The 17,573-nt window shown below is 37.0% G+C and overlaps 2 protein-coding genes across 3 annotated transcripts in view; both read left to right on the top strand.

Moving 5' to 3' along the window:
• LOC132699313 (scaffold attachment factor B1-like) overlaps positions 1-9,017 on the top strand; it is a 43,013-nt gene extending 33,996 nt beyond the window's left edge. The window contains exons 3-4 of the mRNA XM_060665956.1: positions 6,444-7,806; positions 8,326-9,017. Of these exons, the coding sequence (XP_060521939.1) occupies positions 6,485-7,806; positions 8,326-8,800 (1,797 nt within the window). The 5' untranslated portion in view covers positions 6,444-6,484 and the 3' untranslated portion in view covers positions 8,801-9,017. The remainder of the gene's footprint in view (positions 1-6,443; positions 7,807-8,325) is intronic.
• LOC132699307 (putative uncharacterized protein DDB_G0282133) overlaps positions 1-17,573 on the top strand; it is a 299,329-nt gene that overhangs the window by 26,595 nt on the left and 255,161 nt on the right. The window lies entirely within an intron of this gene.

Genomic DNA, 17,573 nt, shown 5'->3' with positions numbered 1-17,573 from the left:
AATTTAGAAGTGCGCTTTAGTTTCGAAACTTTAACAATTTTAAATAGTTTATTTTTAATTCGTTATGTTAGCGATGAAAAATCGTTTTAGTACGGTTGTGGCTTGAACTTCTTGCGATAATGTTCGAAACCTATTTTTTTTTTATTCCGCGCAAGATGCTCGGCCGAAAGTCGTAAGTGGATTTCCGGACGACACGATTCCCCATCATCTTCGAAGTGTTTATGAAGCCGTTCGGCGGCGCGGCAACCCCCTCCGGTCCTCCATTTGCATTCATATTCTGCCCTCTCCGGTGTTATTAAATTTTATAGGCGGTTTTCCTCGCTCGCGCCCCGCGGAAAGCTACCCCCACGCGCAAGGGTTCGCGTGTTATTCATTTGCATTGTTACACGTTTTTGCCATTTGTGAATTTTTTTTGAACGTTTTGTCGTTTGTCCGTAGATGATAGAGGGTGAAATAAAAAAAAATCATATTAATTTTGGGTCCTCCATCGAAACGTGACGAAGAAATTTCTTGTTTTCTCCTTTCGGATCTGTTTCATTGGTATCTTGTGTTACAGTTGCGTTAATGAGGTATTGACAATTTAGTACTTAGACAAGACCAAGAATGGATTACCAATACAATCTTGCGATTGCAGAGAAATTTTATCGGTTAAACCTACACTTAATTAAGATATGGAATCAACGGGAGGGACGAGAAATGTCACATTTGTTGCGGTGTAAGATTTTCCTTCTTGTCTTCATTTTTTTTTAAATCTCAAAGTGCCTTCCCCAAGTTTTTATACTCTATTGTGACAAATGTTACCAAACAGGTGGTCTGAATCGCCCGGTGTAAATTTTATTTTTATTATTTAAGCAGCAGATATGTCGAGTTGCTTTGGTGCTTTGGGTTGTCGAATTGAACGATCGATTTTTTTTTTGTCAATTGACCGAAATGATTTTAGAAATACATTGAAATTTATATCTATTTATTTTGTGTATTACGTAGCCATCGCATTGTTATGATAAGTAAATGGAGTGGATATTTTTACCGGGAGTCCCAAATTGCTAAGTATCGTATTCGGGTATTCCTTAAAAAGGGTTATAAGTAAATTGAACATCACAAACGCATAATAATTTATTTAAAAATGTTTAAATTAAATTAAATGTAAAAATTTAACTATTCAATTAAGAAATAATCGATAGACATAGCTATCCGCTGTGATTACCACAGTCATAGTTATACGCTGATGACACTGTAAAACAAATTTCAGCGACAAGAATTCTTAATATTTGTGAAGAATCAGTCTTTAAGTTCTCAAATAAGGCTCACTTTAACTTTTTTTTGACTTAACTTTTCACTTTGGATTAGTTAGGTTTGGGACACTCAAAATTTTGGATATGTTTATAAATCTCAAGTTTTGAAGAATATAAAAACTTGGGTATAATCTGCTGTAACGAACTGAGTATGCGAACCAGTGGTTCTGAGTCTTCTTATATTACAGTAATTTTGTTTATGAACCTTAGATACTAAATATGAATTAGAAAAAGTACAGAATTCCTGTATTCGCCATATTTACATCGAAGAGATCACTGAGTCACAAAATTTACGATTTAAAATGGATATAAGTATATACCGAGTTGAGAATAATTATTTTTTTTGCTTTCGTCTTAAAGTACTTTAGAATAGTCCTGATATGTGTTGGAAAAAATTATTAATATCGAGAGCGTCCATTTCCGTGGAACTCGCTTTTTTCTGAAGAATTCCTAGGCAATTAAGAACAACTGCAAAATAACGGAAAAAAGGAAATATATTTTATACCGGTTCTGCAGAGAACGAAAGTAAAAACTCGATTTGAAAAAAATGTTGAGCCAGTGCCTATTTCGTTTGATAGTAAAATAAACCCAAAACGCTTCTTCTTAAAAAGTGTTGAAATATTTTTAAAATTTTGGAAACTGTCCATGGTAAGGGGATGGGGTTACATTTAAACCTCATACCGAAGCCTTGCACCCCTGACAATTAGTTGCCGCGATAGAGTTAACTCTAAAGATAAATTCACTCGATTAAGTGGACACGCGGCTGTTCTAAATTAATTCCCGGCTACGAATTCTGATAATGCATTTTTTTCTGATGGTTGTTAGGTGTCTTTATTTATCCGGTTTAGAACAGCCAGAAAAATACCCAATGATACCAATTCATAATTGGAACCAACAAACAAAGTAATATCAACATTAAATTTGGAAACGAGTTATACAAATACAATTTAATAACAGCAAATGGCACTTATTAAAACGTCAATTTCTAATTATTAAGACTAAGGGAATTGAAAAATAAAAAATTATAACAATCTTACATGAGACAGTTTAAGCAATTACCAGTGGTATCCGACTACAAATGAAATAAAAAGAATGGGGAATCTGATATGCCTTGTGGTCTTGCAGTTGCCAAATCACATGCTAACTATACATAAAATACTTTTTCTATAGTTAGAGGCGTAGAGTCTAGCCTTAACTTTTTATAGTTTCTTACTCTTACTCCCTTATAGTGACATTATTTTCTTTCATCTTTCTTGTAACTACTTTTGCAGTCCTTATTTTTGGGGATGGGCTCTTTGTACAATTCTATTAGGTGTTTTAATAATCATAATAATAATAATAATAATAAATAGCCATTATTTAAATACAACAAAAAGAATATACCACAATAGAGTTGAACAGGTGGCGAGGTCTAGCAGCGCTACTTCATCTAACCACCAATGTAGTAGAATATTCAGAATTTAACAAGAAACTTTTTTGCCCTGCTATTTTTTGTAAGAGCCCTAGTACTAGTACAACTAGAACAAAATTTGTGTGACTTTGCGCGAATTAACTAGTCTCCTATTTTTCTCAGGAGACCATTAGCGATTGCAAAATTTTCAGCACAACAAAAATAAGACAAAAAAGGTGCCTAAATGTATCCGATTTGTCGCCACTTTGCGTAAACATGTTTTTGTTTCGTCTGATTGATTTGGACGCCGTATTAGGTATTTTATACTATTAGAAGTTTTTTACATTAAGTCTTAATCAATAACGTCAGTTAATTTTATGAAGAGATATGGGAGATACATGAGTAACTATAGTTTCACTACTTACACATTATTTGTTATGGTTAAAGAGTATTAATGATGTTTTTAGTGTTTCTCTAGTCACTTAGATCTAAAATAAAATACTGTGTCTATAGAACTGACAAGCTCGCCTCTGACAATAGAGGGAAAAGTAGTACTAGGTGACATATCCAAACCTGTCGAGCACAAAAACTTCGTGGGGCTGTGTTTTCCGATAATTTTCGCTCTGTAAGACCGTCTCCGGAGTAATAGAGAGATGAATAAGTGACGCGAGTGTTAAATCTTTTATGGATCGAGAATGGAAAACCGCGATTGAATCGAAATTGGGTTAAGAACGGATCGGAACGATTTCCTCTTTATTACCTCGATCCCTGGTAGTGGAGGAGAAGGGTTTTTGCCGTAATTCCCAGCGGCATACGAGAAAAACAATCGTCGCAAAGTATTTTTTTCGTTCGCCACTATCGGGCGGGGCGGGGGACCTCTTAAGTATTTTTCACCCTCCTGCACATAGTGGAAACTCGTAGTGCCACATTTTTTTTTTCTACACGTCCATAGGGTTTTCTCCCCAAAGTTGTACAAACACCACACGTGGTCGTCGACCATAAGCAAGAGGCGAAGGGTTGGCTATGCTTTGTTCTTTGAAATAAAATTGCTTTCGCCGAATTTTCGTGGATTTTCGTTTCCCGTTTCTTAATTGCTATTATTGGGATTAAATTCTTAGCGTATCAAAAGAAGAATTTTGTTTGTTTATTTGTTTTTTTTATCTTTGATAGGTGGTTCGTCACTTGGTAATCGATTATAAAGAGAATATTTAACAAAATATTTACTATAAAATTTGTAATTAGAGGAGTATTTTATTTTATCTAATATCTAATTACTTGAAAAAAGTCGAAAAGAGTGGAAATTGTGAGGTTGAGCTGCAAAAGTCTTTAAATTACCCAAAAGTAGCGAAATTCAATTTTTATGCTGCTTTGTTTCAATAAATAAATAAATCTTTTTATTTACTTTCGCGTCACAACAATTTACCAAATCAATGCTTGATCTCAATCAGTACTTTTCTACATCTCTTTTATCCGTTGACCTCACAATAGGCTAAGGAAAAGAGGTTTTCAAATTTCCCGCATATTGGTGATCTTTTCCGTTTAAAATTTAGTTATAAATATGGTGCCTTATTTTGTGATCAAAATTAACCAAAAATATTGATCTTAAGTTTTAGCTAGATTTTGCTTTTTAGCTAAGGTAAAGTGATTTTCTAAACTTTTTTATATACAGGAAATGAAAAATATTGCCACTCCACTTTTACATATATGACAACAGCGTATGATTTCTCGTCCTTCTTTTTGATTCCAAAATCGCATACCTGGGTCACAATGAAGGTTTATATTTTTATTATATATAATATTTTTTATTATATTTACTTTAAACGAGTATGGTTTATCCCCATCTGCTAAGAGTACAAATTTAGAGTAACCTGGTTTGTATTGTTCATGTTCGGTGATTGGGTACTATATTCCGAAATAATAGTTGACTTCTTGGACGTACCATTGGAGGTTATTATGGTTATTCGTTATGGTTGGAAATTTGAACTCTTAATGTTATAACATGTGGACAAAAATTTTTGGAAAAATTTGGAAAGCTGAAAACATCCAGGCAATGAGACAAACAAGTCTTTAAGAAATTACGTGTCATTGAAGAACTCTTATTTCTTATATTAAAAGATGCAACATTAACCGCCAATGATCATTTCGGTTGTTAAATCATCCATGCGTATTAAACTCCTTTTCTGGAACGACCGCCAACGAGTCCAAAGGCATCTAGCCCTATATTTCTAAAAGGAAATAGTTAACCTTTTTTTTTTTCATGTAATGTATAAAATGTTTTACGTTTATTTTTGGGTGGTGCGATAAAAATCCGATGTTCTCGGTGGCAATATTTCTGCAATTTGCGATAAACGGCGTTATATGTGTATGGGTGCGCGAGTTTATCCGGACCATAACCGTTCCGGTTTTTTTGTCTGTTTTATCAATACGAAACTTAGGATTTATGCGGTATGCGCCGGGTGTAATTTTGCAACCATGTTTGTTTAAAAATTGGGTGTATTAGTTTTTTATATATACTTACCTATAGCGTATATAATTTGGACGAGTATAAAATGCAAAGAATTAAAGAACCGATCCAACTTTTTTTTGCTGAAAATCCATCAGTTTCAGATGCACGGAGTAAATTGGCGCTGCGGCGGAGATTCACACAAATATTTGTCCCTGTTTTCGAATATATGAATAGTCAACCACCGCAGCGTCTCGGTTCACATTTTATCGCGCCTCCATTAGTTATAAATTCTGATGGGACAGAAATTCAATTCTGTTCGGTCGCGGCGATTCGTTTTATATTTTCGTGGTTCTATTTTTGATTGTCGAGCAAACACGGTTTCTTTTCCGTACGTCCGTTTATTCACGTTCGAGGTAGCCGCAAATTAGAAATCGTAAACGGTTAACGTCCAACATGAAAATCCGGCCAGGCTTGTGGTGGAAGTGACGAAAGGGCAAAAGATAATAGTAAATAACAAATTACCCAATCACACGGCGAGAAGAAACTTTCGCCTATGGGATCAATTATCATGTTATCCCACGACTATAACGTCTTGAATAGTAATTGTTTGCCAAGTTTCCCGATTTAATCGAGCCGACAATCTGAATCCTCCCCACTTTAAACGGCGAGATTCCCATGTTTCGTGGTTCCTCAACTTTCCGTGTAAGGGTCGACGCAATTTTTTGGAGTATCGATGAAGGCTTTCGGAAGTCATGCAAAAAATTTAGATGCGGGCATTTGAACGATTGCTTGTGAAAAACATACTCGTTTCCATACTAATTTGGTGTAAAATAAAGTCAAGAATAGCAGCAAGCGAAGCTTGGGCTTCCAGATCCACCAACGCTTGTATGCTTGTAATGCAGAGGCTTTCGTTCAAGACACCAAAGAATAATTACGATCATAGTACAAAGCAAATGTAAATTTTCTTTTTATGGGTATTAATTTTGCGTGCTAGCTGGTGAAGAATATTTTTCACACAGCGAATAATGCCTTCGTCAAAGGAAACTGAAGTAAGAAAAGCCGTGTCGTGGACTAATATGTATTTTTGCTGCTATAATTCGCTTCTCGGATATTTGAACTGAACCATCCACGAAAACGAGCTGGATTGTATTAGCGAATAAGCGAAGCAGTTGGTCTCAGACGGATTGCGAGATATCCCTCGCGCACACTTGAGCAGTTTTAAACGCTGCATGATTTTGTAATATTGTAATTGTTAACTGTAAGCGCGTCTTCATAACTCTGTGGTTTTATAACGAATTTTTTATTCTGTGAACAGGTACGCGTCACAACCAACTCTTATACTAATTATATTTAAACATGAGTAAAAACGAACTCGCCGACGACAAAGTGGTCGACACTGGCAAAGAAGGTGGAGAAGCTGCCACCAAAAAGGCCACCGCCGATAAAAAGCAAGAAACGAAAGATAAGGTTGATACCCAGAAAACGAACGATGCGAAGGACGTCACAGACACGAAAGAAGCCAAACAAAACGGCGAGGCTAAGGAGTCCAAAGAGACTTCGGACGAGGTAAGAAAAGAGCCCGCCGATAACTCCACTTCCCTAGAAGCGGACAAGAAGATCGAGCAAAAAAAGGACATTAACACGGTTGGTAAAAATGAAACTGCAAAACCGAAGCCCGCGGAGGACTCTTTGATCATATCCGCCGAAGAAGAGGAAGAACTCTATACCGCCACCGCGGAAGACGTCGCCGAAGAGAAGAAGCAAGCGACCGCTGTCAAAGAAGAGAAGGCGGAGAAGTCCAAGGCTGAAGACGGGCCCAAGAAGAAGCGAGAAAATTTGAGAAGCGTCTGGGTGTCGAACATATCTAGAACGACGAAAGCTGCCGAGTTGAAAAATTTGTTTTCCAAACACGGTAAAGTGACTACGGCCCGAATCGTTACTAACGGCAAGAGCTTCTTCGGTTACATATCTCTGGAAACTGCTGACATGGCATCTAATTGCGTCAAATTGTTGAACGGTACCAAAATAGACGACAAAAAGATTACCATATCGTTGCAGAGGCCCGACTTGAAGGAATCGTCGAAAACCGCACTTTTAAAGCGCAGGCGGGAATCCGCTTCGAAGGACGATTCCAAGTCGGTGAGCGGTAAAAAACTGGAAGACGGCGTTCAGAAGGAAGAGGACACCAAGAAGGCGGAAGACGACGCAAAAAAAATCGAGGAGGGCAGCGTTAAGAAAGAAGACGGGATATCCGCTGAAGAGAGAGCCAGGCGGGATGAGCAAAGGAGAATCGACCAAGACAGATTGGTCAGGCGCTTGAAAAGGGACCTCGACGAGGCCAGAAGGGAGCTTCTTCGCTACAAGAGGCGCCTCAATGACAGTCACATGAAGCTCCAGGGCGAAGAGACGAGGAGCAGCAAGTTGCGTCGCGACCTTGAAAAGTTGGAGGAGGAAATACGTATTGAACGGCGCAGATTGCATACGGAACGAGATGCAATGGAAAAGAAGAAGCGACTCGACGACATCAGGTTCGAGGCGGACAAAGCGATACTCAATAAGGAGATCGACGAATGCAAGAAGCTCCGCGAGTACCTTCAGGCGAAGATCAATGAGTTCAGTACGGCAGCAAGGAAGCACAAAAGTCGCTCTAGGAGCCCGAGAAGTCAGAAATCCGCACGGTAATTTGCTTAATTATCCGAGATTTAGTGAGTAAAGACGTTTTTGACGCCGGCGGCTCGTGTATATTTTATTTATTTACTTTATTTACCCTTTGTTAATGTTGGGATGCTTTGTGCGCAGGGGTTGTACAACAATTCGCCTATTTTTTTCCGTTCACTGTCCTACATTTTTCCCAACGATCTTGATACGTCGGTTTCGGCAACTAATTTTTGGACCTTTGTGGAGTTTTGGATTGTACCTCACGCAACGAAAACTTATCAGCAGAGAGGAATAACTACCGTCAAATCATTATGACGTGTACCGGTTAGTATCGAAACTACTCATGCCAGGAATGGATTCAGAAAATCTAATGGCCGTAGCGGTTCGACAAGAGGAACAGCGTGTTCGTATTGAAACGGTCTTCGCTGGATTAGAAACGTCAAATCCTTGCGCCTTATCATAGAAACCACACGAAAAGCGTTGTACAACCCGTGCCTTAGTCGTTATGTTTATTGATTGTATTTATTTGTACCTTTTAGATTATCACAAGTTCAACCAGGTCCTATTAAACGACGGTACGAAGCGAAAGATGGGAATCGTAGCCCACCACCCCCACCAAAGCTTAGCAATCGCTCCCCAAGGAGAAGCCGCGAGAGAACTCCCGATTACATGATTAGCAAGGGTAAAAGATTAAGATCTGAGGTCACTATGTCCGGTGGCTACCCGCAGGGGAGCAATTCGACAAGCGAGCGTTCCGGCGTGAGACCTTTATTACAGCCACCGCCGTCTGACAGGGATAGCTCGTGGAATTCGTCCTCGTACAGTTCCAGCGCGTGGAGGTACGGAGCCAGTGGTACCTCACAAAGTAGCCATCCAGGTCCAAACCACTCGTCCACCGCTTATCCATCTTCATACGGTTCGTCTTACGGATCATCTTCAATGGGTCAAAAGCAGATGTTCTACGATTTCGGGAGTAAAAGTGGGGGCTCGTCAGGCCGCGGGGGCCGTTATTAGTTTGTCACGATGGATATGATTTTTGATTGTATTAATATTCTTAATAACTTAGTGTTTTTAGTTCCAAATAACTTCACGTTTTATTATATTTCCCGGAATGTGGAATTATTTGCTAGACTTAAAATTATATAGTTTATTCGACGAACGTTTTGTATGTTTCAATTTATGTATATTGTGCATACCAATTTTAGTGTAATAAAGCAAATTGAAGAGAGAATGAGTCCGTTTTCTTTAACCTGTTTTGCTCGCGCTTGTTGCGCTGAACTCTTGGTTATTGGATCTTTTATGTAACATTAAAAATTATGTAGAAAAGAAATAATTTATTTAAAAGTCAATAATCATTTGGAAACTTATTTTTAAAATAAAAGTCACCTTAACTACCAGAAGCATCGCTTAAGCTTTGACAAAAATAAGGACCATCAAAATTTGAAGTTTTTGATGGTGTGGAGGGGATGAAAGTGATTTTAACTAATCAATATGCTGTCGAATGATGAATATTTGGTGCCGTTTCTGTTGCGTTTGGTTGTTTTTTTCGCCACGTTTTGCAGTCATGACCGTAGAGAATTTTTCTCATTGAACCAAACCAAAGCAGATCACCCTCCATAATGGTCAAGAAAGGGTTTCAGTCTGAAAAATTGTAGATATGTTTAGACCTGCAAATATCATTTTTGATATAAAATTCAAAATCTGTCAGAAACGGTAAGAAAGATATGATACTATATACAATAAAACATTTAGTAACTTAGTCCTGGCATGTTTTTATTTTCAAAGAAACTCCTACAATATATTTTAATACTTTTTACAAAACTTCTAGATTAGCTTTTTTAGAGCTCAACTGAAACCGGCTCGCATTCTATTCTGTATAGTGTGTCTCAATCTTCATCGTGTTTGCTTTCGACGAACCCTTCCCAAAAAAAATTTAATGATGTTATTACCTATTGGGTGAAGCCATTAACAACAAATTATTCTTACTTGAGTCGTATTGTTGTATTGAAATCATTTGTTGTTTAAGGCAAAACATTTTATGAAAAATGTGTATGAAACTTAAATCACTAGAGGACCTATTAAACAAGAAGCTTTAAAACAAACCTGTCTGCCTACAAAAACGCCAATATCGTCGACAATAGTGGAGAATTCAAGAAAAAGAATAAACGTAGTGATTTTCAATCTCACCGTATGGAGAATAGTGATCAGGACCTAATAAGAAGGAAAAATATATTGTCCTTGTCGAAGCGAAGTTATTCTTACCTTGAATAAATTGAACAAGAATCTAGAACAAGATGAAATAAATATAAATATAAGCCGTGTCAACCTCCACTGCAAAATAGACAAAAGGCAAGTAACAATGGAAAGATACAGATTACGCACTTGGAGATTTAATTACCTTCAAGAAATTAAAAGATATATATTAGACAACAAAACCATTATTTGCCTTGATGAAACATGGTTCGAAACACAAAACACTGCATCCAAAAGATGGGTTGATAAAAGAAAACACATTACACGCTGAGTCAGAAGACAGACAGAAACTGCTTGCTATTGCCTGCAAAGAATATTAAGGATTCTAGCTTGGTTTATCATGAGGATACAAGTGCAGAACTTTTTGGAAATTGGTTTCAAAACAATATTTTAAGAAATATTCCTATAAACAGCCGTCTGCTACGCAAAGCACCAGCCTTATCAAGTTCAAAACTGAAATCCAAGAATATTTGTAAGATACTTATTTTTAATTCAGTCACAAAAATGCACAACTTTTGGAAGTCAAGCACACGTTCAATTAAGAAACAGTATGTATGCTACAATTTGGCTGAACAGGCAGGGCATACTGTTTTACGTCTTCCACCATATAATTGCATAATTAACACATAGAGCAATTGTAGAACCACATAGAATCAAAGGTCAGAGCAGAAAATCTTATTCCTACTTTAAGTCCCAGTGTTATTGTCTCGGATGACTGATTCCCATAGTAAAGACCTGAGTCGCGGTTAAGATTGGTTGCTTATAGATTTCTATGGATTCTATAAGCGACCAAACAATCTTAACCACGACTCAGTCATCTGAGATGATGTTCATTTAGCCCCGCCCTCCTCAAATCATATATAAGCAGATACAGAGTACAATACGAGTCAGTTTCAGTCAAGCCAACAGGATGATTGGCGAAACGTCAGCAAGTTCGAATCAAAAGCTACCGACGCAGGAGGAATCCAGAAGTTTTGTAAATAGTATCCTGGCATGTTTGACTATAAAAATTGGAAATATAATTTATTTCAAATGTTACAAAAGCTCTTTTGGCAATAACTCGTGAACGCGTGAATTTTGATGTACTTTCAGTTTCTGTTGAAATAGTTGTATATATAATAAAAAACTAAATGTTTGAATTGGCACCCTCTAGCGGGAGCAGTTATAACGAGTATGTCACGGTTATGTTTTTTTTTGTTAAGCAGGGTCTACTTTTTTCAACGAGCTCTAATTTGCTCAAATGTGTTCAGTTAAAATAAAGTTATAGGCTATTTACAAAACTTCTAGATTCATCCTACGTCCTGCCGACAGCAGTTTCACTTAATCTATAATGTTCCCTAGAGGCATAGATGGGACCGTGAATTTTTTCCAGTAATTTCTTTTTATCACTTTAGTTATAAAATTATCACCGCACATCTCTACAATTCGCGGTTCCCTTAGATACAGCCGCTCACCTCATTTATTTGCCCACCCGGTATATTTTCTTGTGATATTTTAAGTGCGAAGAATATTTTGATTTGAGTTGACAACGCTACAAAATCTATTTAATTCTCCAATACTTCTAATAGGACACTCAGCGTGAATCACCTTTTACACGACAGACTCCCGTTTGCAAATGAAATATATTTCGTGAACGAGCAAGGACAATTTTATTCTAGTCACCTGTTTCATTGGCCCGTCTTTAACGAAATCAATAACTCATGTACCGCCCATCGCGAAATGCAAATTTTTCAGGCCGAAAAATCACTCCAGATTTACGTTCGCAATATCGTGGAATAATTATTCGAAATAGATTCCCTATTTATAAATTGAATCTGCCGTGGCAGATGAACCGGATATCCCGATAAAAAGGTCGAATATTAAAACTCGGGCTGAGCGAATTTAAATTATGTAACTTGCGCCCCATCGGTTCGCGCCGTGGATTAAAAACTTTTTCATCTTTTCCGTATATTCCGTGTTTCGCCGATCCGATTAGTCGAGTGGAAATTTGTTTTTATTGTTCTCCGTTTCCGAAGCCCGATTTCATTTGGGTTCGGCCGGCAGTTTCGAAACTAAAATTGAAATTAAAAAATTCGCTAAACATTTTTAAATTTCTAACAGTGGTGAATAAGAAAGTCAGATATCAATGCCAATGGACAGATCGTCATATACGGAATATTCGCCATAAAATAAATGTTTGACTGTCGCATACGTTGCTACGCAGTTTTTCCATCTGCACTTTGCGCATCTTCTCGCAGCTGGTCTTTGAAGTAATGAAATTTTACGATTTACGTTTATTTTTTCACAAAAATCTATTTTTTTCCAAAGAAACTTCTAGTAGCTATTGTAATACTATTTAAAAATCCTATTTACCCATCCTGCGTCGGTTGTTGATGAATCGAACTTGCTGACGTTTCAGCAATCAACTTTTTGACTTCTTCAGAGCTTAACTGAAACTGGTTTGCATTCTATTCTGTACCTGCTTATATATTGTTTGAGGGGAGTATTAGGCCACCAGATGGGCCCGTTGTGCCCCCATACCGTGCTAGAGGACGTCCAGAATGCCGCCGATCCTATAGAAGGTCAGCAACTCCTTTAGCCCAAAACCGTGCACTGAGTCCAGATTGGTCAGGGCCGTTTCGAAGACTTACCCATGTCAAAGCAGGGCACTCGGTGAGCAGATGAAACGGGGTCTCCTCCCCTTCCATGCACCACCTGCATTCAGGGTCGTCTCCAATGCCTAGCAAGCCAAGATGCCTCCTGAGCCTGCAATGTCCTGTGTAGGCCCCTGTTAGTGCTCTACACTCCCTTCTGGTCAGTCCAAGCAGCTCCCTGGACCGAGGGAGAGCGGGCCCATCCATCATAAGCCTCGCCTGCCTCATTCCCGGAGCAAGGGGGAGGAGCTAAATGTAGGATTGAGGTCGAGCTGTATTCATGAAAGGACCTGAATCGCTGTCAGAATTGTTTGGTTGTTTAGAGGTTCTTCTAATTTTTCGAATTTCCCTTTGGTAGAAGAATTAATTACATATAAGAATTTTGGTTTGGAAGAATAAGATTTGATGTCCCGTTTCAGGATTAGGGAAGGGTGGAGCAAGGCGGCCCACTTAAGCTTTTTATTATTTTTTGTGGCTTTTAACCATCAAGTCGATTTATTTTTGACTAGGTTTACCTAAATTTAACCAAATTTTGACAAAGTTTCTAAAAAAAAATTATAACAAAATATTTCGTTAATTTTTGAGATGAGTGTATTTGTTGTAGTCAACGCTCGTTGATGTTCTTTTAGCCTGGTTTATCCGAGCATTCATAGAAATTCCGAACCAATATGGACATCGGTTATCCGAGACGAATGTTCCTCCTTTAGCTCCATCTCCCTCATAGTGTATAAGCAGGTACAGAGTAGAATGTAAGTTTTAATTAAGCTCTCACTAAAAAATAATAACAAATAATATCACAATTTCCAAAAACTATACCTATGTCACGTCCATACTCTCTTTTTTTAGTTTTTTATGTTTATTGCCACACTTATTAGAGAGGTTAAAATATCAGTGATAGGAAACAATGTTTTTCTTGAAATGTTTATTTATTTATTTATCAACGAGTCAACCGCCCAATATAAAATAGGATTCACATAAACAAAATAGTAAACAACAAAATAAAATAAAATAAAATAAAATTAAAACAGAATGAAATAGATAGAAGACCTTACCCTAATATGACAAACATTGGTTTTCCAAAATATTAAATATTGGTATAGTTAGTCGACACGACAGTAAAGACACTTATAAGAGTAGCGAGGCACCAACACAATGGTATACAATACTATTGCGAGGAAAAGCGGAATAGTTTTACCGACAGTCTTTAAGTTCTTTCTTAAATATTTTTGCACTCTGGAAGCAGTCAAGTTCGTCAGAAAAGCGATTCGCTAGTGCAGCTGACCTAGTAAGAAAAGAACTCTGCCCATAGTTAGTACGATGGAACTCCACCTGGAAGGAGTTGTTTATTCTTGTCTGGAGGGTGGGGGGGGGGGGGGGGGAATGCGAAACCCAATCTTACATAACAGCTCAGGTCCATGGGAATTTGAATGCAGTAGATTATAAAAAATGGTGAGATCCCTCTGCATCCGACGAATCTGAAGAGTTGATGTTGTGATGTTGATATTTACATCTTATTATTGGTTCTGCTTTTTAGTTATGATAAAATAAAGTTTTATCCTCACTTTTATCGTCCTTAACTGTTCTAGTGAAAATTAATGGTTTCGCAGAATGCGTATAAATCTGCCGAACTCTGATTGATCATGCAGATGCAATGGCTTGAACATGATTTGGTACCCTATGCTCTGAATTGGTTATCTCTTAGAACTTGCTTTTCTTTTGTCGAACTCTTGGCTCCAACCTTCCGGTTTATTTCTGGCTCGCGGTCTTTTGACTCCGAGACCCTTATATTCCATTTTATTGCCTACAACAACTGTGGTTATAATAATAGTAAAAATTTAGGTTACAAACTTAACAACGTTAAACCACTCTTGCTTGTTAAATAATTTTAAAGCATATCATTTCCCAAGTCCCAAAATTATCAACAAATAAGACTAATACAAAAAATCAATAAACTCAGTTTCTGGTATTGTTCAGCGACCATGAGTATTGGAGGTAATAATCTCTATGCAATACATCGCATTTCTTTCCAGCCAAATTTAAACTAGGTTAAATCTGGAATGACCTGGCACGGACTTTATTTGCCATAAAAAAAGGGTTGCCAACTGCCTTGATTGATGAGCATAACGCTCCGGTAATTAAATCGGATTTCTCGATTTCCGGGAAAACCGGCCAACCCTGCCTTAATGGTACTAAAAAAACTTTACGGGCGGCGCTATGGGGAATTACATTGTTGCCCATGAGCAATAAAAATGGACTTTAGTGTTCTACACTGGAATACGTACAGTGTGTCCAATTTTTTATGGTTTTACGGCGAATCTTCCTTGTTAATAAAGCTAGAGTGTTGCAGCTCTCGTAACCCAAGACAGAGATGGTCCAAACAGAAATGCCATGACCATTTTCAATATTTGCATTTTTAGACACCCCTTCTAAGTCGGCTATATGAAAAGGTCTGGATAGAGTTTTTTACATAGGATAGTCAGTTTTCTTCTTCTTCTTCTTTCTAACCAAAACTCATATATTTTGATGTAAAAACTAAACTTGCGTTTTTCTTAATTCAACATCTCGTATGTATTTTGGAAATTACGCATTTTCGCAAAACAACACGAATACCTTCACTTACATGAGGGTCAGAATTGACAAACGTCAAAATTCAAAGCGTGGGAAATATCTCCGAAAACATCCGATTGCTCCCAAATCCGTGCGGTGGCTCAGATCCGTGGGACAAGAAACTCATGTGGTAAAGTAACGCTTCCCGCATGCTAGATCGGTGTATAATTAGGTATTTTACAGAAGAGAGTAGAAAAAAGTACATCCTTTGTATTTGGAATAGCTCTTATGTGTTGGATATTTTTGAAAAGCTAATAAAAGTCATACGATGGGTTCAATTACAAAAATACAAGTTTAGTTCATACACTATCGGATTGAAGTGAAGCAACTTTTGCAATGAAGTCAAATATTTAAAAAATTGGAAATTGAACGAATCGTTGGTTAGTTGAAGTTCTGCAAATATTAAATAACGTAGTATTATGCAATAATTTATTTCAGTACACTTTCGTGAGAAAAGTAAAGCAACTATTGAGAAAAGAATATTTTATTTCATTTAAATACATAAAAAACCAGAAGTATGCTCTAGGGGTTTTAACAATATTAACGCATTTGCAACGCCTTGATGGCATTAAGTTTTGGATAGTACTCATCGGCATATTACCTCAAACTTCGTGAATTTTATCAATTAAAGACCCGAATTTGACTACTTTTGTGTTGACTGTAAAAATTTATTATAAATTGCCTATCCAACTGAAGGAGATAGCTAGTCAAACAAAATTCAAATGCACTCTTAAAAACAAAATTTAAGATTTTCTTTCTTGTGATATCTTTCTTAATATGTAATCGTTTGTTATTGTCTATGTATTTGTTATTTATCTAACATTATTAATTATTATTATCATAGTTAGTTAGCATGACATAACTTTCTTATGGAAATAAAGCGATCTTATCTAATTTGACCCAAAAGTTTTCAATGGAATTATTGTCCGGTGATTGTACTCACCATTGAAGAACTCCTAGAATATTTTTCTTGAATCATTACTAAAAAAGACGAGATGAATGTTTCGGATCATTGTCCTACTGAAACACAAATCGCAGTGACTCAGCATATGGCAACATAACATTTTATATTGTATCCATAGTCCGTTCTATAAAGTAAAGAAACTATTCTACTAATCGAGAAACAGTCTCCATATTACTTATTGTTGATCTAGCATAGTTTGGGTGAAATCTAGTATTAACTGTACGTCTTAGTAATTCCGTGAGAATACAAAATTTTGTAACTTCCCCTTCGAAATTCAAGCTTCAATGGTTTCAAGACCAGATTTCTATTAAGTTTCACCTCAACTAAATGTCGTTGAACAGTAATCGCATTAACTTACAGATTAAAAATTGCATTCTTTTGATTCTTCTATCAGTCCAAATTGTATTTTTCTCGTGCCTTCCTGATAATGGCACTTCTTTTCCATGACATCTTCAAAACATCCTCTTTTGCCAAGTTAAACTGCATTCAATCAGCAATTTTAGGTTTTCCTTCTAAAAAGACGCCATTTATTATCGTCATTTCTACAAAAATAGGAACTATAAAGCTTAGTGATCCTGCCTTACCTTAATAAATCTACTTTATGTGTGACAATTGGAAGAGCTGCTCTACTTGGGCCTGCTTTCCCATGACACTATTTTGAAAACTTCTGAATTTCTCCAGCGTCAGTTGTTGTTGAAGAAGCCAATAATCCCATTGGCTTCTTCAAAGCTTAACTGAAACTGTTAAAATTGAACAGAGAAATCTAAAATTTTTGTAAATAGCATTACCGTAGCCTGTGGAAAAAAAATCTTTCCAGTGAATAATCATATATTAACCTATATTACATTTCTCTTATGACAACAGCATACCATAATCCTTCAAACTATACAATTGGTTTAATTACAACGCTTGCATAAATGCTGCTTTACTGTAGATATACTCCGATAGAGTATATCAAAATCTGTTAGTTTCAGAGGATGACTGACCAGGCTTCTGGGTTCTATGCAAGAAACTCTCTATCCAGACCAGTTTTGATCTTTTCCTAAAATGCAAAAAATTCAAAATAAATAAGAACTAAAAATTCAGATTTTCATCAAGTAAAAGCCACCTCAGTTCAATGCAAAAAATTCAAGATAGTTACAAGATTTTGATTTGTGCATCTTTCATTTCATAAAAAAGTAGTCTGAGTTACGATAGCCGCAAACATGGGACACACTGTACAGCATATTTTTCGAAAAAATCTCTAAATGTCATCCTGCCTCGCAGGGGGTTATATTAAAGACGCGTCATTAACTTCCTCGGCGGGATTTTCAACGTCAGCGACAGAATG

Source organism: Cylas formicarius, unplaced genomic scaffold (genome assembly GCF_029955315.1).
Source record: "Cylas formicarius isolate icCylForm1 unplaced genomic scaffold, icCylForm1.1 PGA_scaffold_3__17_contigs__length_32017465, whole genome shotgun sequence".
Taxonomy (NCBI): Eukaryota; Metazoa; Arthropoda; class Insecta; order Coleoptera; family Brentidae; genus Cylas; species Cylas formicarius.
Note: the sequence above shows the minus strand (reverse complement) of the source record. Positions and strands in the feature narration are given on the sequence as shown.